The sequence below is a fragment of the Felis catus genome, chromosome B3, assembly GCF_018350175.1.
Source record: "Felis catus isolate Fca126 chromosome B3, F.catus_Fca126_mat1.0, whole genome shotgun sequence".
Taxonomy (NCBI): Eukaryota; Metazoa; Chordata; class Mammalia; order Carnivora; family Felidae; genus Felis; species Felis catus.
Window position 1 is genome coordinate 26,062,431 of NC_058373.1, and position 25,069 is coordinate 26,087,499.

The 25,069-nt window shown below is 33.0% G+C and overlaps 1 protein-coding gene across 1 annotated transcript in view; it reads right to left on the minus strand.

Annotated features, from left to right (window-relative positions):
• GABRB3 (gamma-aminobutyric acid type A receptor subunit beta3) overlaps nt 1-25,069 on the minus strand; it is a 466,981-nt gene that overhangs the window by 290,635 nt on the left and 151,277 nt on the right. The window contains exon 2 of the mRNA XM_019831992.3: nt 17,750-17,797. Coding sequence (XP_019687551.1) covers nt 17,750-17,797 — 48 coding nt within the window. The remainder of the gene's footprint in view (nt 1-17,749; nt 17,798-25,069) is intronic.

Below are 25,069 nucleotides of genomic sequence, written 5' to 3' on the forward strand. Positions count from 1 at the left end.
AGAAACTGATGTTTAAAAGGTGAATGCTGCTGGAGTACCTTCTAAGTACCCAAAGCTGTCCTTCCAGTTATTGCATTACATCTTTATCCCTGAGACTCAGTATCTTAACTACTTTTATCTATGTTATTGTCATACTATTTGTCTGGAGAAAAATAAATATTAACACAGATGAAAGGTAAAAATACACCATGAATTTTTGCTAACTTAATATATGTATATACATACACATATATTATACACATACATATAAAATACCTGTATTTCACTCATTAGTTGTGACTGCTTCTTAATCCATTTATTACTTTTATTATTTTTAATTTGGATAATTTTATGACTTATTTTCAAGATCACTAATTATTTATCTGAAAAATAAGCAATAGGTATCTTGGAAATGAGTCATCTGTAACATAATCTTGTAAAATAGGTTTTGTTTCCTCATTTATTTTTCTAATGGTATTAATATAGTGTGTACAAAAAATAAATAATAAAGGTCAATAATAATGCAAAAAAATTGATAAATCCACAAAATTTGTGGGAGATATTAATACAGTTTTCTCAGAATACATATGATATAGGAGATTTGACAACAAATTTAAGTATCTTGGCAAAAATACAACATAATATAATCGAGTGTGTGTGTGTATATATATATATATATATACATATATATGTGTGTATATATATACATATATATACATGTATATATATATGTGTGTGTGCATATATATATATATACAAAACCAGTATAATCTTAGCAAACATATACAGACTGCTCACAGAAATTAACTGTGGGTTATGTATAAGAAATTGTCAAGAGGGGCGCCTGGGTGGCTCAGTGGGTTGAGCGTCCGACTTCAGCTCAGGTCATGATCTCACAGTCCGTGAGTTTGAACCCCGCGTCAGGCTCTGTGCTGACAGCTCAGAGTCTGGAGACTGCTTTGGATTCTGTGTCTCCATCTTTCTCTGCCCCTCCCCTGCTTATACTCTGTCTCTCTCTGTCTCAAAAATAAATAAAAACAAAACAAACAAAAAAATTGTCAAGAAATTTTTAAAAGTAGAAATCAACATGCAATGAACAATGTAATAAAATTCCAAATTAATGACTAAATGATAGTCAAAATATCTCTCTACCTAAATATTAAATCACTAAGAGAAATTAAAACTAAAATAATCATATATTTATAAACAAGGGATAATCATAAAATTATGCCCCCAAACTCCCACTTATACAAAAATTGTTGCCTTAAATCTCTATCAGAAAATAAAAAGAAATACAATTTAAGAACTAAATATTCAAGTGAATAAATTTTTTAAGAGAACAACAAAATTAAAATAAATGAGACAGAAAGAAGGAGGGAAAGAAAGAATGAAGGAATAAGGAAGTAAAGTAGTTACATTAAAAAGTCAACATGAAAAAATATTTCTTATATACCATTAAAAATATAATAAACAACGTCACTAACAACTATGAAAACTATAAAATTCCTTGGAATAAGCCTAACTACAATGTTTAAACTTATATAAGGGGAAAAATAAAGAAAAGTAAATAAAATTACATGTAATATTCCTGCCTAGGAAGATTCAATATTATACAGATGTTAATTTTCCCTCATAGTTCATTTATTCATTTCCTCACAGAAGAAAGCTTAGTTTTTGAAGGTTTTTCACTATTACATACTGTTAAAATAAGTATCCTACTGCATAAATCTTAGTGGATGAAATTTTCTTTAGAAATGGCATCACTGATATGCATATTTCTAAATACTAATATTGGCAAATTGCTTTCCAAAGTGGTTGCACTTATTTATACTTACTAGCTCTATATTAAATTTCTTATTTCCCTACATCATTATCACTATTGGCATATAAAAGTCATTAATTTCTACAAATATAATGTGTATGAGCTTATAATACATTACTGCTTAACTTCCAACTTATTAGTAGTGAAATTTAATAATTTTTATATGCTTATTTACTATTAGTATATTTTTAGAAGTTTGTGGTCTCATCATTCATATCCATTGCTCATTATAACACAATGACACAACAGAACGCTTGTTTTATCTTTTTTTTTTTTTTTAATTTGAGAGAGAATGAGCAGGGGAGGGAGACAGAGGGGAGAGAAAGAGAATCTTAAGCAGGCTCCACAGTTGGTGCAGAGCCCAATGTGTGTCTTGACCCTGGGATCATGACCTGAGCCAAAATGAAGAGTCAGATGCTCAACTGACTGGGCCATGCACGCACCCCCAGAAGATATTAATAAATATATTCTGTATATTATTTGTTATGTCTTGCTAAAAGTTGTACATATCTTCTTCCAATTTGGAATTTGTCTTTTCAATTTTTTAATGATATTTTCACAAATGTGTTAATTTTTGCTCTTAAATTTAAATTAATAGTAAAGAATTAGAATTAAGCTAAATTAACTAAATGTTTAAATTTATCCATCATCTCTTTATGACTTGTGCTTTTTTGTGTTTTAGGAAATTCATATTTTCCATCATTGTCATCAAGATATTCTTCCTTTCATTGGTTCTGTTTAAGATTTAAACAGACTTTTTCCATCATTTTTATGTCTTAGGTCCATCTGGTACTGATTTTGATCAAGGTGTAAGATAAAGATATAGCTTATTGTTCTCCAAATGTATAGCCAGTTGTCCCAGCATCATCTGTTATTAAGTGCAGACTTTCCTGTCTGATTTATAATACCACCTCTTTCATGTTTCATATTCATGTTCTTGTTGCTGTATCAAAAATATGCCTTTTATTCATTCACTGAAAATAGATTATGAACAAACAAAATGAATGTTCTTTTCACTACACCCTTCCAGCTACCTTTCAGCCTACTTCTCATTACAGGAACAGCCTTACTAAGTTTAAAGCTTTGGCTGAAATTATTTCACCATTTTTGCTCAAAGAATCAAATACAATATATAAAATACATTTCTAATCACATCTCCCTATTTTTTCAACACACACATATGGGTTGACTTCATGAGGAAGGACTGGGCTTCAACTACAAACCTTTCCACATTGTTCTGTTTATTAAAATTGGAATTGCTGTAAGATTTCTGGTCTGGTCCATTGACTTATACTTTTCCCCTGTGCCACAGTTTTATTCACCATAGCTTTGTTGTAACACTTGAAAAAGAATTAGATGGGTCCCTACTTACTACTCCTCTTCTTCAGTTGTCATTTCTTGATTCTAAACTTCTCCATATAAATTTTAGGATTGTCAGCTCAAGTTTCACAAAAAAGCTCTGTTAAGTGTCTAGAACTGTGTTAATTTACAGAAAATTTTGAGGAGAAACACAATTTTATTTCATCATCTATGAACATAATATATCCCACTTATTCATTTATGTCTTTATGCATTTCAATGAAATTTTTATCTTCCTCCAAGGTCTTCATATTTGCTTAGTAAAAATGTGTTTTTCAATACCTTTGTAACAAGGTACTCAGCAAAAATATGAAGAGTTTTTGTTGTTGCCATTGTTGTTGCTATAAATTGTAGCATTTTAAAGATTCTTATTTCCTAATAAATTGTTGCTTAGGAATTCAAATACTCTAGAGTGAGAGGAGGTTTGAATCCTTGCTGTGTTATTATTGTCTGAACCTATATATACACAATGATTATGGTGAAAAGTGAGAGCTTTAATTCTTTGTCTTCTGTCCTATGACCTTTATTTTATTTCTATTATCTTATTGTTCTGGTTGGGAACTCTAGCATCCTATGAAATACAAGTGCTGACAGCAGATATTAATTAATGAGAATGTGTCTATTGCTTCATTATTAACTATAATGTTAGTAGAGATGTATGATCCAGTATCAAATTTAGGAAGCTATCTCCTATTACCAGATTGCTACATTTTTAAAAATTGAGCTGGTATTAAATTTTACCAAATTCATTATCTGTTGAAATAAAGATATTTTTTTCTGTAAGTTCAATTTTTATGAGATATAATTTACACATAGTAAAATACCACATTATGAATTTTATACCATTTATGAATTTTTGAGTTCTAGCCTTGTGATATTATTTTTTAAAGTTTATTTATTTTGAGAGATATAGAGCACGCACAGATGTGGGTGAGTGAGGAAGGGGTAGAGAGAGACAGAGACAGAGACAGAGACAGAGAGACAGAATCCCAAGCAAGCTCCACACTGTCAGTACAGAGCCAGATGCGGGGCTTGATCTCATGAACCTTGAGATCATGACCTAAACTGAAATCAAGTGTCATACACGTTTAGCTAAGCCACCCAGGCACCTCTAGCTTTGTTATATTCTAATAAAGACTGCGTACTTTGTTCTGGCTGGCTTCCATAGATATATTTGATACTTTCAAGATTTGCTTTTAAGCTTTTGTAATAGTGGATCTAGGGTAGATTTTCCTCTAGGTCTAGTTTAGCTCCATTATTAAGACATTATCTTTCTAGAGTCTCCTGAATATCTCATGTATTTAAAGAGTTTTCTTCACTCTGGATATTGGGGATTCAAATAATTCTTGCTTGTGTGTGACCTCTGAGAATTGAGTCCTTTCTGCAAGTTTTTCTTTGCCTGGCCATATGGAGTTTTACTCTATGCATATGCAAAATGATGTTGAACCAAAGACTCAAATGCACCCTTATTCACATCTCTGAAGCTTTTTTTCTGTGTATCTGCTTCAGCTCTGAGACCCTTGTCTCCAATTTATGGTAACCTTATCTCTCATAACTCCAATTCTTGCTTCTCAACTCAGCTAGGCTGCTATACTCTCTTTGGATTATGTTTTCCTGCACCAAAGTCTGGAAATTACTCCAGGTAGACATTTGAGTGACTATAAGAAACACTTTATTCGCTTTTCCTCTCTGAAGGATCTCAGTTCTGAGCCCATTAAAGCCCCCGGGTGTAATGTACTGACAAATTGCTGCTCAGCACAATCCTGGATGCTGCTGTGTGAGACACTGTCCATTGTTCCTTTACATTTCCTGAGATGATCTAGAACAGGTAATGTAGGGAGACTCACTGGGGACCACAAGACACCTTACATTTTTGTCACTAGTTTTTTAGTGCACTTAAATATATGACCTATACAGAACTCTTATTTTTAAACTTTTGGGTACAAAATTTACAGATGGAAAGGAAGTGGGAAAAAGCCAGATAGGAGGGACGCCTAGATGCTCAGTCAGTTAAGCATCCGACTTGCCTTAGGTCATGATCTTGCAGTTTACAGGTTTGAGCCCCATATCAGGCTCTGTGTTGATAGCTCAGAGCTCTGTGTTGACTGTTTCAGATTATGTGTCTCCCTCTCTGCCCCTTGCCCCCACCTTCACGCTCTGTTTCTTTCTCTCTCACACACACACAAAAATAAATAAACTTAAAAATAAAAGCTAGATAGGAAAATTGGGATAATCACAAATCTTTTTTTTAATAACTTGATAACATACACAAGCAAACTTTCAAATTAGAGCTAAGCAAATGCTCTTAGGATAAAATACACCCCTCTAAGGTTGAGATCAGACATTAATCTAAGTCTTGTTATGGTTTTTCAGATGCACACAAGCCATAAATGGAGCTAAAGCTACTGTATGGTATTAATACATAAACAGCAATAACAAAAATAAATAAGTCAGGAGCTACCTGATGCTCTCCACTTCATTTAATAAGAAAAAAGTCAGGTGGTAGAATACAATACTGTTTCTCATCTTCATGGACATTTACAAATAGGCTTAAGAAATACAGGAAACCCTGCATTGGATTCTGCTGGAATTTAAAAGGAACACAAATGTTTGTGGCACTTCCATGGTATTAGTGATGTTACTATTGTTTCCATGCATGGATGATACAAGAAAATGCTGGATGAGAGAAACTTGAACACAAACTTCCCTTGGAAATCTGAGGTAGTATTTATAACTACCATCCATATCTTTATTTGTCTCCCAAAGTAAGATTAATTGCATAATCCAATATCAGATTTTGATTCATCCAATCTAAAAAACGTAAAGTCATATTATACTTTATTTCTGCTCTAAGTAAAATTAGATTGAATTTCATCACAATAGATAGGAAATTCACCCTTATGTTTTTAGTGTTGTACAGCAGATACAAATATAACTGCAAAGCCAAAGACATATTGCACTGAACATGAGATTTTGAAGGCAAAGAAACGATCTTGGTATAAATAAACTCAGAATTTATTTGGATTTGTTCACAGAAAACTACCCTAATTCTCTAAATATTCCACTTCAGTTTGAAGCTGCTCATTAGCCATTCTGCTTACAAGGTTTAGCTCAGCTTCTCTGAAATTGGATTTTGTCCTGGGGGGTGCCAGTTCAGTGATCACATCCTATGAAACTTGGCACACAGTGGTTTCTCTGCCTGTTGTCACTTTTATTCCAAGGGCTGACCCTGAGCTACTCTTGCAATGACACTCTTGTAGTTGCAGTGCCTTTGGACTTCCTGGTACCCCACTTTCTTCTTATCTATGTTAGTGCTTTCCACAGGAAGTTGGCAAAATGCTCCACTCCCGGGAGGGGATTAGAGGATTTTTTGTCCTTAAAAGTCTCGTATATATTAATGCATTTTATAAAGAATATGATGCATATATGGGCTGTATTTCATTATTTTTACTATTAATATGTGTGATCAAAAGTACTTGGTCTACCAAGTACTACCAAATGCTGTCCTTGATCCACATTCCCCAAACTTACGATGAAGGCTGCTCATCTACTGTATAGTGGCCCTTGACAGTTCATGGAAACTCTCAGATCTGAGTCCCTGATTGGTTACCTAATTTAATGCTGGGCATGTTTTGTGCTGATAGTATTGTACCAGGTAATGAGCAGCCTTCCTGAGGATCAGGAAAATAGCTGAGTGGTGAGTTTCAAGGCCAAGGGGAGATGTGCATTGACAGTTGTCACGAGCAAAACTCAGCCACTGTGAGGAAGTGCTTCAGGGAACATGAGAATTGACACCAACAGCAGTACCAGAATGGGAAACTTAGCTCTCAGCAAGTTAGAGGCCAGAATCATTCAATAGGGCACTACTGTGGTCTGGAATCAGGACCGGAAATGTTAAAATTCTGCAAGCATAAACAATAAGATTAGGGAGAAACCCTCTTCTTATTTAGCATTTTCCCATTTTGTTTTCAAAGCAATTCTATCAATGAATTCTGTGTGGTGATACTGAAGAATAATTTTACTTTTCTTTAATCTTTCATATATAATCATATGAAAAAATAACAAATATAGAACAAAAACATTTTAACTGGAAAGAACATACAGTCCGTATATCACTCAAATAAGGAAATGAGTTACCAATGAACGCATGTTTTTTGCTTGATGGTGTTAAAAACATTTTGGTTTAACTGGTACAAATTGGGTAACAGTTATGCACCTTCCAAATCAATAAAAAATATATTGATCCAAATCAATAAAAAACACCCAGACCCATAAATCATTCAGTAAAATACATTTTAGTGTCTAAAAAATAACAACCCACCTTTCCACCATCAGCTATGACTGACTAGCTTTCAAGAGAGCCAATCCTCTCACTTAGAACAAGCAGAAAAAAAGGAATAAAAATGGAAAAATATATATGAGAGGGTATTATAAAGCTGTTAAGGTAGCCAGAATTTTAGAGGCCAAAATACTGGGAAAAGGGCAAGTTCTGTGGGAGGAACATGAATTTCTATGCTATGTTTGTTCTTCTCCATTGATCAGCCTTTTAGTGTCCTCTCACTGACTTCCAAATACCAGTATTATGCATCTCCAAGTCTGATGACTTATTTTATTCTGGAACCTTGGAATGCTGCTCTAAATGGTGGCAGGCTATACATTAGAGGAAGAGAGTGTTATTGACATTACCTCCCTTCCAAAGCAGCCACTGGGAGTTAGTTCAAAAAGACGCCAGATCTCAACTCTAGAATATGATATCTCTGAGATACGTGTTTTACACCACTTTCCACCTTCTCACTGAGGAATTCAGCCCCAATTGTTTACTATGGTAACTGGCTAAATTAGTTGACTTTTATTAGCTGTTTTTCCTTCTCTGTATGAATTTCTCATGTCACTACCAGTGTCTGATGCATCCCTCAAATAAATAATTTTTACTCTAATACTTATCTCATGGTCTGCTTCTAAAGAAGCCCAACTGATGATTTATAAGTCACTTGGGAGCTGAATCTGTGAAGTTGAATAGAGGTAGAGGCAGGGACACCAAAAAGAGTTTTCAGATATCTGACAGGGCTAATGAGATAAAAAACTGAGTTCAGAGCTACCAAGGAGTGAGGGTCTGAGAGGTCATGATCCTGGAAAAGAGAGAACCACAAAAACAAATGTGCTAATTTGCCAATTTCTAAGCAGCATTTTAGAAGCAAGAGCAGAGAAGCTAAGCAGGAGGCAGTTAACAGCAGGTTGGAAAGCTAATGAGAGCTACCAATACTTTCCCTATTCTGAGGAAACAAAAATTGGAGTTCAAGGCCAGCCAAGTTGGAGAGATCCAGGTAAATACACTTGACTTTCATTTGTGATCCTTAAGAACTGCAAACTAGGAGAAAGGGTGAACCAGAAAGAAAGCAGACATGAAGAAACTCAGCTCCATGTCTGATTGCATTAAATGGTCTGTTACTACTCTAGTTACTTGCAAAAAGCTGAAGAATTTTTTTCTGGTGGAAAAAATATCAAATAGAGCACTTGAAACATTTAATATACAATGTCAGCAAGAAATTTTATCTAGACCTGTGTTGTCCAGTATGTTAGCCATGAGACACATGTGGCTATTTACATTTAAATTTATTAAAAGTATATAAATAAAGAATCATTTCTTCAGTCACACTAGTGATATTTCATAGTGTTCAAAAACTGCTAGTGGCTAGTAGCTATGGTATTGGACAGCATAGATATAAATATGTCCATGTTCACAGAAAGTTCTATTGGATACTGTTGATCTAAAGATTTTATATTTTAAAACACGTCTAGAATTGAATCAAATTTAAAAGGCATACCAAGATCTAGAAACAGTTAAAAAAAATAAAAAATAAGACATTTGTGAACCAGATAGTGGAATTATCAGATGCAGACTTTAACAAAACTTTGATTAATATGCTTAAAAAATAGATCAAAGATGGAGAAATACTTCATAGAATCAATATGCTTATAATAGAATTAAATGAAAATTCCACAACTGAAAAGTACAATGACACATTAAAAATGGTGAAATAGAAGATGAGATTTAGCTGAAAACAGAAATCATTACCTAAAAGATACATCATTTGGAGAAAAAGAACAGATTGAGGCATGGATAGGAAAAAAAAAAGTATGGGAAAAACAGAAAAAAGAATAAAAGACATAAGACAATACTAAAAAGGAATAACAATTATAATTAAAGTTACAGAAAGGGACAACAGATATAATGGGGTAAAAACAGCATTTATAGAAATAATGGCTGAGACATTTCTAAAATTGGTAAAAAGAGATAAAGCCACAGATTCACAAAAAATATGACACCAAAGCAAGATGAAAAGAAAATTTCACTTAAAGACATCATAGTAAAACTTTTGGACATCAGAATCAAAGAAAAAAATCATAAACACATATCTGAAAATGTAAAAATTAACTCCAAAAGCAACTATAAAACTAATAGACTTCTCAATAGAAACAGAAAAACAAATAAGACAATAAATAAAGTGAAGAAAGCAAGTAGCTTCCAACAAAGAATTTTATGCTATTTGAAAATATTCTTCACTTAAAAAAAAAAGTAAAGATTTACCAGGCAAAAAAATTTAGAGAAATTGTTGCCAGCACTTACACTAAGATATATACTAAAAACAGTCTTTCCAGGACACAGAATCCAAATGCTGTAAGAAACATGGTAATGTATAAAGGGATAAAGAGCTACATTAGTGGTAAATGTATAAGTAAATGAATTAATATTTAATGTATAAAACATACTAATATAATAGTAATAACTTCCAAGGGTTTAGAATGTGTATAGCATTTGAATTAATGATAACAATAATTGTCTAAGTGAAAAATGATTCATGTTAGACACTAATAAAAATGTCTATTATAATATATATGGTAATCAATAAATATATAATATAGCTAAAATCTATTAGAATATTAACATCAAAAATTGATATGCTTATATATAAATCTAACAACACAGCAAAGGAAACAATCAACAAAATGACAAGGCAACCTACTGAATGGAATTATTTGCAAATGATATATCCAATAAGGACTTAATATTCAAAGTATATAAAGTTATATAACTCAACACCAAAAAACAAATAATCCAATTAAAAATGGACAGAAGACCCGAGTAGACATGTTTCCAAAAGACACACAAATGTCTAACAGACACATGAAAAAATGCTCAGCATCACTAATCATCAGGAAATGCAGATAATAACCACAATGAGATATCACCTCACTTTTGTCGGAATGGCAAGAATTAAAAATACAAGTAGTAACATTCCTGGTAAGGTGAAAAAAAGAAAAAAACCTCATGCACTGTTGGTGGAAATTTAAACTGGTGCAGCCACTGTGGAAGACAGTATGGAGGTTCCCCAAAAATTTAAAAATAAAATCACATAGTAATTCTACTACTAATTATCTACACAAAGAAAATGAAAACACTAATTCAAAAAGATATATGCACCCTTATGTTTATTGAAGCATTATTTACAATAGCCAAACTATGGAACAAACCAAGTGTCCATCCATAGTTGAATGGATAAAGTTGAATGGATAAAGAAGATGTACTATATATACATAACAGAATATTATCCACAAAGAATGAGATCTTGTCACTTGCAACAATATGGATGGACCTGGAGGGTATAATGCTAACTGAAATAAGTCAGAGAAAGAAAAATACCATAGGATATCACACATGTGTGGAATTTAAGAAATAAAACAAAGAAAAAAAGAGAAAAAAAAAAGACTCTTGAATATAGAGAACAAACTGGTGGTTGTCAGAGGGGAGGTGAATGGGGGATGGATGAAATAGATAAAAGGGATGAAGAGTACACTTATGTTGAACACTGAATAGTGTATATAATTACTGAATCATTATATAGTAAACCTGAAAATAATATGACACCATATGTTAGTTATACTTCAATACAAATAAATTAAGAAAAATAAATCTAACAAAATATGTACAGTATTCATATGAGGTAAATCACAAAACTACAGCTTTGATGAAATAAATTAAAGAAAACCTATATATATGGAGAGAGATTCCATGTGCATAAATAGGAAAACTTAATATTATCAAAATGTCAATTATTCCCAACTCTCTGTATAGATTCAATGAAATCACAATCAAAATCCAGAAAATTATTTTGTATATATTGAAAAATGTACTCTAGGGGCGCCTGGGTGGTGCAGTCGGTTAAGCGTCCGACTTCAGCCAGGTCACGATCTCACGGTCTGTGAGTTCGAGCCCCGCCTCGGGCTCTGGGCTGATGGCTCAGAGCCTGGAGCCTGTTTCCGATTCTGTGTCTCCCTCTCTCTCTGCCCCTCCCCCGTTCATGCTCTGTCTCTCTCTGTCCCAAAAATAAATAAACATTGAAAAAAAAAATTAAAAAAAATGTACTCTATACAGAAAGGCAGAACAGTAAGAAGAGCCAATACACTATTGAAGGAGAACAAAATCAGAGGACTAGCACTACCCAAATTCAAGACTGTGGTATTGGTGAAAGAATGGGAAAATAGATTTATGGAATAGAATAGAGAGTGTAGAAATAGACCTACATGAATATAACTAACAGATCTTGGACAAAAGAATGAAGAAAGAATACCTTTTTTCAACATATAATGTCGAAACAATTGGACATTCACATGCAAAAACCAACCAACAAAGGTTTTACACCTTTCACAAAAATTAACTCAAAATGGATCATAGAGTTAAATGTAAATTGCAAAACTTTAAAACTCTTAGCAAATAATGTAGGAGGGAATTTAGGTGACCTTGTGTTTAGTGTTGAACTTTTATATACAACACAAAAAGCATTATCCATGGGAGAAGGAAACTGATAAATTGGACTTGATTAAAATAAATAACTTGGGGTTGCCCTCTATAAAACACTGCTAGAAAATGAAAAGACAAACCCCAGACTGGTAAAACACATATCTGATAAAGCACTGGTATCTAATTATACAAAAACCACTTGCAATTCAACAATAACAACCCAATTAAAACATGAGCAAAATATATGAACGAAACCTAATCAAAGAAGATATGCAGATGACTAACAAGTACATAGGAAAATGCTCAACATCATGTTATCAAGGCATTGATAACATTAATTAAGACAACAATGAGACAGCACTATATATGTATTAAAATGGATACAATCCAAAACATGGACAACACCAAATGTTAGCAAGAATGTGAATCAACAGGAATTTTCACTTGTTGCTAGTTGGAATGCAAAGTGGTACAGCCACTTTGGTAGAGAGTCTGGTGGTTCCTCACAACACTAAACATACTTTTATCATATGATCCAACAATCACATTCCTTGGTATTTACCCAAATGAAAACTTAAGTCCAAATGAGAACCTGCACACAAATGTTTACAGTGTCTATATCCATAATTGCCAAGATTTGGAAGCAGCCAAGCTGTCCTTTTATAGGTAAATATAAGGGTGCTTGGGTGGCTCAGTCGGTTAAGTGTCCAACTTCGGCTCAGGTCATGATCTCATGGTTTGTGCGTTCGAGCCCCTTGTCGAGCTCTGTGCTGACAGCTCAGAACCTGGAGCCTGCTTCACATTCTGTGTCTCCCTCTCTCTCTGCCCCTCCCCAGCTTGCACTCTCTCTATCTTTCTCAAAAATAAATAAACACTTAAAAAAGTAAAAAAAAATAATAGGTAAATATATAAATAAACTGTGGTACATCAATACAAAGGAAGATCATTCAGTTATAAAAAGGAATGAGCTAGCAAGCAAAAAAATACATAGCACAATTTTAAATGAATATTTTTTAAGTGAAAGAAGCCAATCTACAGAGGCTACGTACTGTATGATTCCAGCTATATGACATTCTGGAAAAGAATGGAGACAGCAAAAAGATTAGTAGTTCCTGAAGTTTCAGGGGAAAAGAGGAGGGGATTAGGTGGAAAACTGGATTTTTAAGACAGTGAAATGCCTCTGTATGATACTGTAATGATAGATACATGAATGTATATATTTGTCAAAACCTATAGACTTTACAACATCAAGAATGAGCTTTAATGTAAACTATGGACTTTTGTTAATAGTTAATAATAAAAATTGATCAGCATTGTGGATCTACATGTCCTGATTCCCAGAGAAGAGACACTTTTACAAGTAGATACAGTAATAGCTTTATTAAACATAAAGCTATGGTTGTTGTATAGTCACTTTGGCATCCTTGTGCCAGTAAATCAGCTGGATAACAATGGTGTTGCCATATTGGTAGAGGAATTGACCCATAAGTTTATGACGAAGTCTAGTTAACATTTGCCACCATGTATAGGTATAATTTTTTTCTTGTGATGAGTAATTTTAGGATTTTCTTTCTTAACAACTTTCAAATACACAATACAGTGTTACTAACTATACTCACCATACTCTGAATTACATCCCCAAGACTTATATGCTTTATTACTGGAAGTTTGCACCTTTTGACCAGCATTTCCCATATTTCCAAGCCCCAAACCTCCCACCTCTGGCAGTCACTGATCTGTTCCCTATAAGATCTTTTTTTCTTTCTCTCTTCCTTCCTCCCTCTCTTTTTTCTTTCCTTCCTTCCTTTCTTCCTTCCTTCCTTCCTTCCTTCCTTCCTTCCTTCCTTCCTTCCTTTCCTTTTTGGATTTCGCATATAACTGAGATCATACAGTATTTGTCTTTCTCTGACTTATTTCACTTAACATAATACCCTCAAGGTTCATACATGTTGTTGCAAATGGCAAGATTTACTTCTATGTCATGATTTAATAATATTCCATTGTACATATACATACTGCATTCTCTTTATCCACTTATCCATCAATAGACACTTAGGTTATTTTCATATCATAGCTATTGTAAATAATACAGTAAAGAACATGCAGTGCTGATATATTTTCAAGCCAGCGTTTGTTTGTTTTATTTCTTTAGGTAAATACCCAGAAGTGGAACCACTGGATCATTTGATATCTCTACCTTCAATTTTTTCAGGAACCTCCATACTGTTTCTCATAGTGGTGGCAACAATTCACATTCTCATCAACAGTGCACAAGGATTCCCTTTTCTCCTTGTAAACACTTGTTATATCTTGTTTTTTTGATAATAGCCATTCTAACAGGTGTGAGGTGACATCTCATTGTGGTTTTGATTTGTATCTCCCTGATCATTAGTGATGCTGGGACTCTTTTCATGTACATGTGTTCATGTACCTGCATGTCTTCTTTGGAAAAATGTCTCTTCAGATCACCTACCATGTTTTTAATTGGATTGTTTGGGTTTTGTTTTGTTTTGTTTTGTTTTGTTGCTATTGAGTTGTTTGATTTTGCACATAATCTCCTTATCAGATATATGATTTGTAAATATTTTACCCCATTCCATAGGTTTCCTTTTAATTTTGTTGCTGATTTCCTTTGCTGACAATTTTAGTTTGATGTAGTTCCACTTGTTTGTTTGTTTGTTGCTTTTGGAGTCATATCCAAGCCTTTTTTCATCTAGGAGTTTTATGGTTTCAGGTCCTACATTCTGGTCTTTAATCCATTTTGAATTAATTTTTGTGTGTGGTATAAAATAGTGGTCCAGTTTCATCTTCTGTATGTGGCTGCCCAGTTTTGCAACACTAGTTATTGAAAAGACTTTTCCCATTGTATTCTTGTCTCCTTTGTCATAAATTAATTGACTATATATGTGTGGGTTTATTTCTGGGCTCTCTACTCTGTTTCTATATGTTCATTTTAATGCCAACACCATACTGTTTTGATTACTGCAGCTTTGTAATAAAGTTTGAAATTAGGGAGAGTGATGCGTCTAGCTTTGTTTATCTTTCTGAAGATTGGTTTAGCTATTTGAGGTCTTTTGTGGTTCCATACAAATTTTAGGATACTTCTCTTTCTATGAAAAACTCATTGGAGTTTTGATAGGGATTGCATTGGGTCTGTACCCAAGATTGCTTTAAGTAGTATGAATATTTTAATAATATTTTTTCTTTTGAATCCTGAGCACAGACTATCTTTCCATTTGTTTTTTTTAATTAAAAAATTTTAATTTTATTTATTTATTTTGAGAGAGGGAGAATGAGCAGGGAGGGGCAAAGAAAGAGGGAGGGAGAGAATCCCAAGCAGGCTCTGTACTGTCAGTGTGGAGCCAAACATGGGATTCGGACTCATGAACCACAATATCATGACCTGAGTCAAAATCAAGAGTCGGATGCTTAACCAACTGAGCCACCCAGACACCCCTTTGCATTTATTTGATCTTCTTCAATTATTTTAATTAATGTCTTATAGTTGTCAGTGTACAGGTCTTTCACCTACTTTGTTAAATTTGTTCCTAGTTATTTACTCTTTTTGATGCAATTTGTGAACAAGATTGTTTTCTTAAGTTCTCTCTCTCTGGTAGTTTATTAATATATAGAAATACAATAGTTTCTTGTATATTGATTTTGTATCTTGCAACTTTATAAAATTTATTAGTTCTAATGTTTTTTTTTCCCCATGGTGTCTTTAGAGTTGCCTACATATCATGTCATCTACAAATAGAGATAGTTTTACTCCTTCCTTTCTAATTTGGATATGTCTTATTTCTCTTTCTTGCCTAGTTGCTCCAAGATTTGTAATGCTATGTTGAATTAAAAGTGATGAGAGTGGGCTTCCTTGTCCTGTTCCTGATCTTAGAGGAAAAGCTTTCAGCTTTTCAATGGATCTATTCTTGACATTCATATGCCAAGTCTCAACTGTCAGTTGGGAGGCAGCATTATCAATTGCCTGAAAGTGTCTTGACAAACAGAGGTTCAGTGGTAATTGTCTTGGTAATTCCACCAAGCAATCCAGCTGGCCCAGAAGAGGTGGTATGGTAGGGTGGGGCATGGAGGTGATTCATATCTGTCATGGCCTCTTGAAGTACCATAGCAGTGTAAGCTGTGTTTTTTTGCCAAACCTTTGCTGGTAAGTTTTCCATGAAATTGTGACCAATTAGAATACTTAAAAACCTGTGGCATAAACTTAATGTGAGAAGAAAATGGATCTTCATGGTGCAAAGCATGGTTTGCAGCATATGCTGTTGGTACCAGGCTCCCTTTGTTAGTTCCTAGATGTAGTTTTGGCTACAAATCACTCAAACCTCCACTTTTTTTTTTTTTTTTCAAAACATTGCTTACGTGCTTGTGCTTGAGATCCCTGGGATGTTATGCTCCTCCCCCAGAGACAGTGCCTTGTTAAAGTGTTTTGATGTAGGTGTATAGCCACCAGGCTTCTAGGTGGACAGATTTTGTTCTATAAATGATGTTACAGAGTGCCTAGAAATCTGGTAGAAGCTAGATGTCTCAAAAATACTCTTTGTATTTTCTCTACTTCTCATACCGTACTTGTTGATCATTCTCACAAGTTTTTCCTGACAGCATTTGTCCTATACAGCACTGGAAAAAGAATTCTCATCTTGGAAAGAATCTTATTTCTGGGGAATCCAAACTAAGGCAGATGGTGAAAGAAGTCATGACATTTGTTATTTTTGGTGAAGAGAAAGGAGTGCCTGGCACAGATTGGAGTGAGCTTCTGAAGTACTGAATGTGCTATTTCCCAATCCGACTGGTGATTACATGGCTATGTTTACTTGTGAATACTAGTGCTCTATACTTACAATTTTTGCAAAATTATGTACAAACATACATAAATTTAAAAGATTTTAAATGTGTATATTCTTTTCTCATATAATACTGCTTTAAAGAATTTATCTTAAGGAAATATTTGATTAAGTAAATGAAATTATATGTACACAATAAACAATACTAAAATGATGTATTCTAACAAATTATTACTTTTACCAAAAATATTGAATAGCACTGTATTACAGTACTTAGAATTTGATATATGGAAGGAAGGAAGAAATAAAATAATTATTGGCACTTTACATAGAAATGCTTTAAACATTAACAAATAGTGGGCCCAGAGGAGAATGATTTTTGCCTGAGATGCTGATTGAGTTTGGAGGTTGGGGGTGGTTGGTATCTAGAGAAATTTTAATTGTAAATCATATTGTAGTTGAATGTTTAAAGATAAACAAGAATTTATCAGATGCTTTAGTTTCTGTTAAATACATGTTTTCATAAGATTTGCTGCCAAATCTTGTTGTTGTAGCCAATTTCTTTCCAAAAGAATATCAGCTGGAGAACATGCTTTTATACACACAAAACTTTGGACTACCTTTCCAAATATGTGAAATTTCAAACAATGTTTGAAGTTTCCTCTAATACTAAGACATTTTATTTTAAAGTTGGATGTACTTAGTCGTAGAATCAGATGCCCTTTTAGAATTCAATTTTATTTTTAAATTATTTACTTAAATTTCAAATTAAAATTATAGAAAAATTACATAAGATAACTTAAGGTTATATTATTATTGTTATTATTATTTAGTTTCTATGTATGCTTTACAATAATTTTGGTGGATGTTTCAAACACAAAATATATAGAGCTAGGTAACTCATAAGCTCATATCACAATGACTAATAATACTTGTATTATTAGTGAAAAGTAGAAGACAACTTTAATAGATAAATTGAAGATATGGACTCACCTGGTTTCATAAATGGCGTAAAGTTTTTTGTGTTCTTTGACTGCATTCCTGAAAACAGTAAAAGAGGATAAGATGTTAGCGTTAAAATATTGCTTATATCTGAAATTCCTTCAATAAGCATATTGTCAAATTGTGTCTATTTGGTGAAATTCAATAAATAATACTTAAAGAAATGTACACACATTTTAAAAAGCAATACACATCACATTAGGTAAGCTTAGGATTTGGTTTCTGCTCTGTTAGTAGTTGGAATGGTTACAAGACACTATTTACATTTTAGTGAAGAAAAGAGAAAAAAAAGCAATAAAAATAAGATAATTTCAAATAGAAGTATGTACAGTGATAAAAATAAAACAAAAGTGATATAAAATGACTTGAGAAGAGCCATATTAAATGTGATAACAAAAAAATTTTCTTTGAGCAAATGAATTTTTAATTGAAATCTGAATCATGGAAGAGGTGAGAAAATAAAAGCAAGATAAAGTTCAAAGTTCCTAAAGTAAGAATGAGCCAGATGTATTTGAAACAAGTTACCATCTTCAACTTCATTATCATCATCCAATGGAAACAATGAAAGTAATAAATATTGATTAACATGTACAAGTCACTGTATCTCACATGCTGAAAGAGTAATTTGAAAAAAAATAATTGAAATAAACCAATGGAGGTGAAATCCATAATTCAAGACTGTAAAACCTAATTGACAATGAAAAACTGTCAGTGATGTGGAACAATGAAACCTGAGGCCTGGTCTGTAGCCTTACTGTAACATCTATCATCAACCTGGTTAGCTGCTACTTCAGCAGAACATGGGCTCACAGAAAAAAAAAAAATACTGGACATTTGGGAAGTACATCCAGAACTAAAAAGAAAAAACTAGGCCACTTTTTTCTTTTTTTTTTTTTTCTATTGTCTATTTTTGTGGGGAAGACAGTCAAGTAATGAAGGCACTGATTATAGCACAATTAGGCCACCTTTTTCTACATGAAGCAAAACTATTGAAAAAGATGAAGTGATAAAATAAAATAAGCAAAATAAATATCTCAAAGAGGCAAGAAAACAGTAGTATCATGGAAAAAGAACAGAATATAAAAAAGAATCTGGTAATTTTTCAGCTATGGAATATATAACTGTTTTCAGAAAGAACATGTTTAGAGTGATAAATAAAATTTAAATAACTGAAGAAAAAAATGAGAGAGCTGGAGTATCATGTTGAAGGACTCAGAAAGGCAGGATTGAAGAATAAGGAGATAATAATGTAAAGAATTAGAAAAAAGAAATGAAATATATAAGCACAGATGCCAAAGCCTGGATAATAGCAGGTACCAGAAATAGAGAAAAAAATCAGGAAAGAAATTATTTGACAAAAAAAAAAATAAATTTTCCCAAACTAAATAAGAAACATTTTAGGTTAAATGGAAGAAATTCCACTGCATTTTTAGAATTACCATAAAGCTGTAATAATCTAATCTAGATAGTATGGTATTGATGAAGGGATAGACACATAGATCAATTGAACGCAACAGAAAGTCCAGAAGTACATACCCCAAAATATGTTCAATTGGTTGCTGACCAAGGATAAGCCTTTCAGCAAATAGTGTCTAAACAACTGGACATTCATATGCAAAATTAAACTTTGGCCTAAACCTCATAACTTATACAAAAAAGATCACAGAATTAATCATATATCTGAATTACCAATTACCATATATCTAAAATTTTTCTTTTTAGATACTTGTCGGGGGAAGAAAGGAAAAAAAAATATTTATGACTTGAGATTAGTAAGACTTAGACATGGCACCAAAAGCACAATCTATAATAAAATGACAAACTGTGTTTAATAAAAATTTAAAACATTAGTTTAAGAAATGAAATGTGTAAGGTAGTGAAATGACAAGGTACATATTGGCAGAAAATATTTATAAATTGCATATACAACAAAGGACTTCTATCTGGGATATATAAAGAACTCTCAAATGTCAGTAGTAAGAAATCAAACAACTCAATTAAAAACTGATTGAGGGGCGCCTGGGTGGCGCAGTCGGTAAAGCGTCCGACTTCAGCTCAGGTCACGATCTCGCGGTCCGTGAGTTCGAGCCCCGCGTCGGGCTCTGGGCTGTTGGCTCAGAGCCTGGAGCCTGTTTCCGATTCTGTGTCTCCCTCTCTCTCTGCCCCTCCCCCGTTCATGCTCTGTCTCTCTCTGTCCCAAAATAAATAAACGTTAAAAAAAAAATTAAAAAAAAATAATAAAAAAAAAACTGATTGAAAGATATGACCAGATGCTTTAGCAAATAATATATACAGATGGCACCCAAAAACATGTGCAACAAAATTATCCATTAGAGAAATGCAAATTAAAATCATATTGTGATGCCACCATACAACAGTTAGAAACTTTAGGATTAAAAAAAAAAAACTAGTGAGGATTAAAAGCAACTAGAACTATCATACATAGAAGATGGTTATGCAAAATACTACAGCCATGGTGCAAAATAGTTGGGATAACTATAAAATAGTTTGGATAACCTAAGTTACTTACGAAGTTAAAGATGTATTTACCATATACTCAGAAATCTCACTTCTTGAGTATTTACTCTAGAGAAATATAAAAATATATTCACACAAAATCCATTGATAACAGCTCTGTTCAAAATGAACTAAACCTACTAACAGCCTATTTTCTTCAACAGGTAAATAAGTGAGCATACTGGGCTGCATTCATTCAATGGAATACTACTCAGCAATAAAAAATGGGCTACTGATATACAAAACAACTTGGATGGATCCAAAAGGCATTATGCCTAGTAAAAGTTGCAAACCTAAAAAAATTTCTGTAATTTATTACCTCATTTATATGACATTCTTAAAAAGACAGAACTAATAATTGAGATCAAATCTGTGGTTTATGGAGATTAGAGATGCAGGATAGCACAAAGGAATTTGGGTAGTGTATTAGTGTGCTTGGGCTACCATAACAAAATACCACAAACCAGGTAACATAAACAAGTAAACGTATTTTCTTGTAGTTCTGGGAGATAGAAGTCAGACCAACATCCAACAAGGTCAGTTTCTTTCTGGCTTGTAGACATCCACCTTCTCACTAGGTCTTCGTATGCCCTTTCTCTGTGGTGTTTCTTCTTATAAGGACAATAATCCTATCAGATTAAAGTTCTACAGTTCTGAATGCATTTGACAGTAATTCCTTCCTTAAGGGACCCATCTTCAAATACAATCATTTTGGGGAATGGGCCCTCCATATGTGAATTTTGGGGAGACACAAAGATTAAGTCCATAAATTCCATCCTTGGCACCTCCAAATTCATGTCATCTCACATGCAAAATACATTAATTCCATTCCCAAAGTCTTAACTCATTCTAGCATGAACTCTAAAATCCAAAATCTCATCTAAATCATATGAGTTGTAATTTACCCTGAAGAAAAATATGTCTTCAGTTGTGAGCCTGTGTAACCCTGACAGATTATGTGCTTCCAAGACATAATGGTGGAACAGGCTTAGAATATACATTGTCATTTTAAAAAGAAAAAAAAAAAAAACAGAAGGAATGATGGGTAATGGGTCCTAAGCAAATCCAAAAGCTAGCAAGGCAAATTCCACCAGGTATTAATGTTTGAGAATAATCCTCTTTGGTTTGATGCTCTGCCTTCCAGGCTTGCTGGGACAGCAGCAATACCTCCATTGCTCTATGGGGTAGTCTTGATCTTTGACTCTCTGCAAGGGCCCCATTCCCATGGCATTCTGTGAAATCCCTGCCAATGCACTATTCTGTAGCGGGGCGTGGGGGGAGTGAAATTGAAGAGAAGTCCTACCTCTGAAACTCAGAAAGAATCAGCCTTGTCCCTGGGCCTGTGGTAGGATTGGCAGCTCTGATGATCTATGAATTATTAGATCATTCTAACACTTTCTTGAAGGATAACACGTTTGCAACCTTCCTCCATTCCACCCCTTTTTTTTTTTTTTCTATTTCCTTTAGGCATAGCTGGCAGTGTCTCTGCTGGCATAATCTTATCTCTATTTCTGACTTCTGCTGAGATTGCTGATTAGATCTATGGTTCACAGCCATAATAATCTCCTTACCAACTGGTTGATCAGCCACAGCCTTAGTTGTTTTTTTTTTTTTTTAAACATGTTTTATCTTTTTTTTGCAATATGGACAGGCTGAGAATTTCACAAATCTTCAAGTTCTGATTCCTTTTTGCTTAACAATCCTTTAATTCATCTCTCTCCTCTTATATTTTACTATGAGCAGTCAGTAGAACATAAGGTGCACCTGTAAAATTTTCCTTAGAAATTTCATTAGCTAAATATCTAATTTCATTATCTATAATTTCTACCTTCCACAAAACACTAGATCATAATTCAGCCAAGTTATTTGCCTCTTTATAACAAGCATTGCCTTTCTTCCAATTTCCAATAATTTGTTCCTCATTTCTATCTGAATCCTCACCAGAATGATTTTAAAACACCAACAATCTGCTTATAATTATTTATGGATTCTTTAAGAAGATGGAGACTTTCTCTCTAGCCCACCTGTTTTTTTTTCTATATGAGCTCTTACCAGAATCATCTTTAACATCTATATTTCTACCAACAATCTTTTTATAACAATGCTTTTTTGAGCATGTAGTTCTAAAGTCTTCCAGCTTCTACATATTACCCAGTCCCAAAGCCATGTTAACATTTTTAGTTATTTGTTACATCAGTACCCACTTCTCAGTACCAAAATCTATATTAGTCTGCTCCAGGTGCCATAACAAAATATCATAGATGGTATGGCTTAAATAAAAGATTTATTTTGTCACAGTTTTGGATGCTCTATGTCAATGGTCAAAGTCTGGCAGAGTCGGTTTCTAGTATAAGGTGTTTTCTTGGTGTGATTTCAACCACCTTCAATCATGTGTACTCACATGATTTTTCCTTGGTGCATGTGCACAGGGAGAGAAAGAGAATGAATTTTCTGACGTTTCTTCTTATAAGTACACTAATTCTATCAGATCAGAGCCCCACACTTCTGATCTCATTTAACCTAAATTGCTTCCTTAGGGGCCCCTTCTCTAAAGATCACAGGGCAGGATAGGGTTTCAATATAAGAATTTGGGGAGGAGGCACAAACATTCAGTCTCTAGCAGGTGGTGATGGAATTATAGTGTACCCTAATTTTAGTGGTGTTACATGAATTTATAAGTATATGAAAAATAATAGAATTTTATATCAAAAGTCATTTTTATTCAGTGATATTTTTTAAAAGTTATGATAGATCCAAATGGATTAAAAACAAGAACTCAGAGACAAAAATTTTCAGATTCATTTTAATTTTTTAAATATCCAAAAATATTCTGTTTCCAGTAAACACAACTTGAAACAAAAAGTTGAAAATGAAATAGGGAAAATCTAGATGAAGTAAGGTAACAATTTTAATATTATGCAAAATAAAATTTATGTCAAATATTTCCATAGATAATGAGAAATGTCACCTACTCATAAAAAGAACACTAGAAAAAATGATATTACTATTTTGAACATATATGTATCTAACAATATAAGCTTTTAATATTTATAGCTATAGTGGATAGAATTTTAAGAGAAATAAATAAATAAATAATTTAACTCATCCCTTTCAGAGCTTATAAATTGAGAAAACAAAAACTGAGAAATATAATATGTGAATCATACACTTAAAAAAATTAGTCAATGATCGTATCTTGAATATCATATTTCACATATAAAGAATACATGATCTTGTCAAGTATTCGTTATTTTGGCCATAAAGGAAAAACTTCAACAAGTTCCAAGTAATCAGTATCATTCAGATTGCTTTTTGAATATTATTAAATATATTCTTGCTAAAATTTCCTATATTTTTGAAAAATAAATGATCCTTAGTTTAACAAAGTCCTAGGAAGATTATAAAATACTTAGAATTGGATGGCAGTTAATATGTTACATGACAAATTTTGATTTAACCAAGAAACACATGGAAAATTCAACATTAGAAAATCTGTCAGCAATTTTTAAGTTACCAAACTGGTAGGCAAAAAAAAAAATTAAATGCTTCTCTCAATAGATTCAGAGATAGATTTCCATAAGTTCAACACCTATTTACTTATGATATTAAAAAGTAACTGTCAAAAAATCAAATATAAAAGAATGATCCTTATCTGGTAAATGTTACATTCTAAAAATCTACAGCATACATTATATTAGTAGGAAGTCTTCAGATGGCTTCTCTTTAATCAGAATGGGATAAAAATGCTCACTAGAGTCATGACTTTTTAATGTAGTTTTGGAAGTCCTAGACAATATTATATCAAAAGAATAAAAATTGTCAAGTGTCAGGATTTGAAAGAAAGAGATTGAACTTTTGTAATGTATAAATTACATGATAATTTAAATAGAAAATCGATGAGAATTAAGTCACAAACTATTAAAACAACAACACAGTTTGACAAATCTTCAGCTATATGGCCAATTTTCAAAGACAAATATCTCTACAAAAGTGAAATTGTTGGAAAATATAAGTTTTACAAAATATAAATTTATAATAAAAATAAAATACCATTAGCCACCATGTTGCTGTCATCCTGCAGAAAGAAATTGGACTCCTCACCCAAAACATGGCCCAAACTTTGTCACACTCACACAAGGAAAGGGTATAAAAAAGATTATTACTCACATAATGAGGGATTTGGGGGATAATAGGACAGGCTTACTGAGCTGGTAGGAAAATAGCTTGGGAGAGTGGGGAAAGGAGATCAGGTTGGATTATTGTTACTGGTGGGGGCTGGGAGCTTGTGGGAGTATTCTTATACATAGACAAACGTTTGTACAGCTTCAAACTTCAACCGGTACCAAAAGAGGGAGCAGTGGGGTTTCTTATCAGCTTGCCCATATGTGAGGTATAAGGGTAAGAAGAATAGTTGAGACATTAAAGTTGTCATCAGGAAACATCAAAAAAAGCAATCATATTCTTTAATTCAAAAAGCAAGAAAAAAATTGACATACAATTTCTATTGAAAAAAATGACTATTTTAGGTGACATTTAAAAAGTTTTCAAAAATGAAACACATTCCATGCACATAAATAGGATGACTTAATCATATAAACATGTTAATTCTTACTAAATTAATCTATACAATTAATGCAATCCAAATCAAACTGCTGCTGGAGTTTGAAAAAAAATTAAGAATTCAACCACTTATTTAAAAATTTATAACAGAAAGAATGTATTTTGACAACAATGATTTTTTTGAAAAGGAATATAAAAACAATCATTAATCATATACGATGCTGATATTAAAAA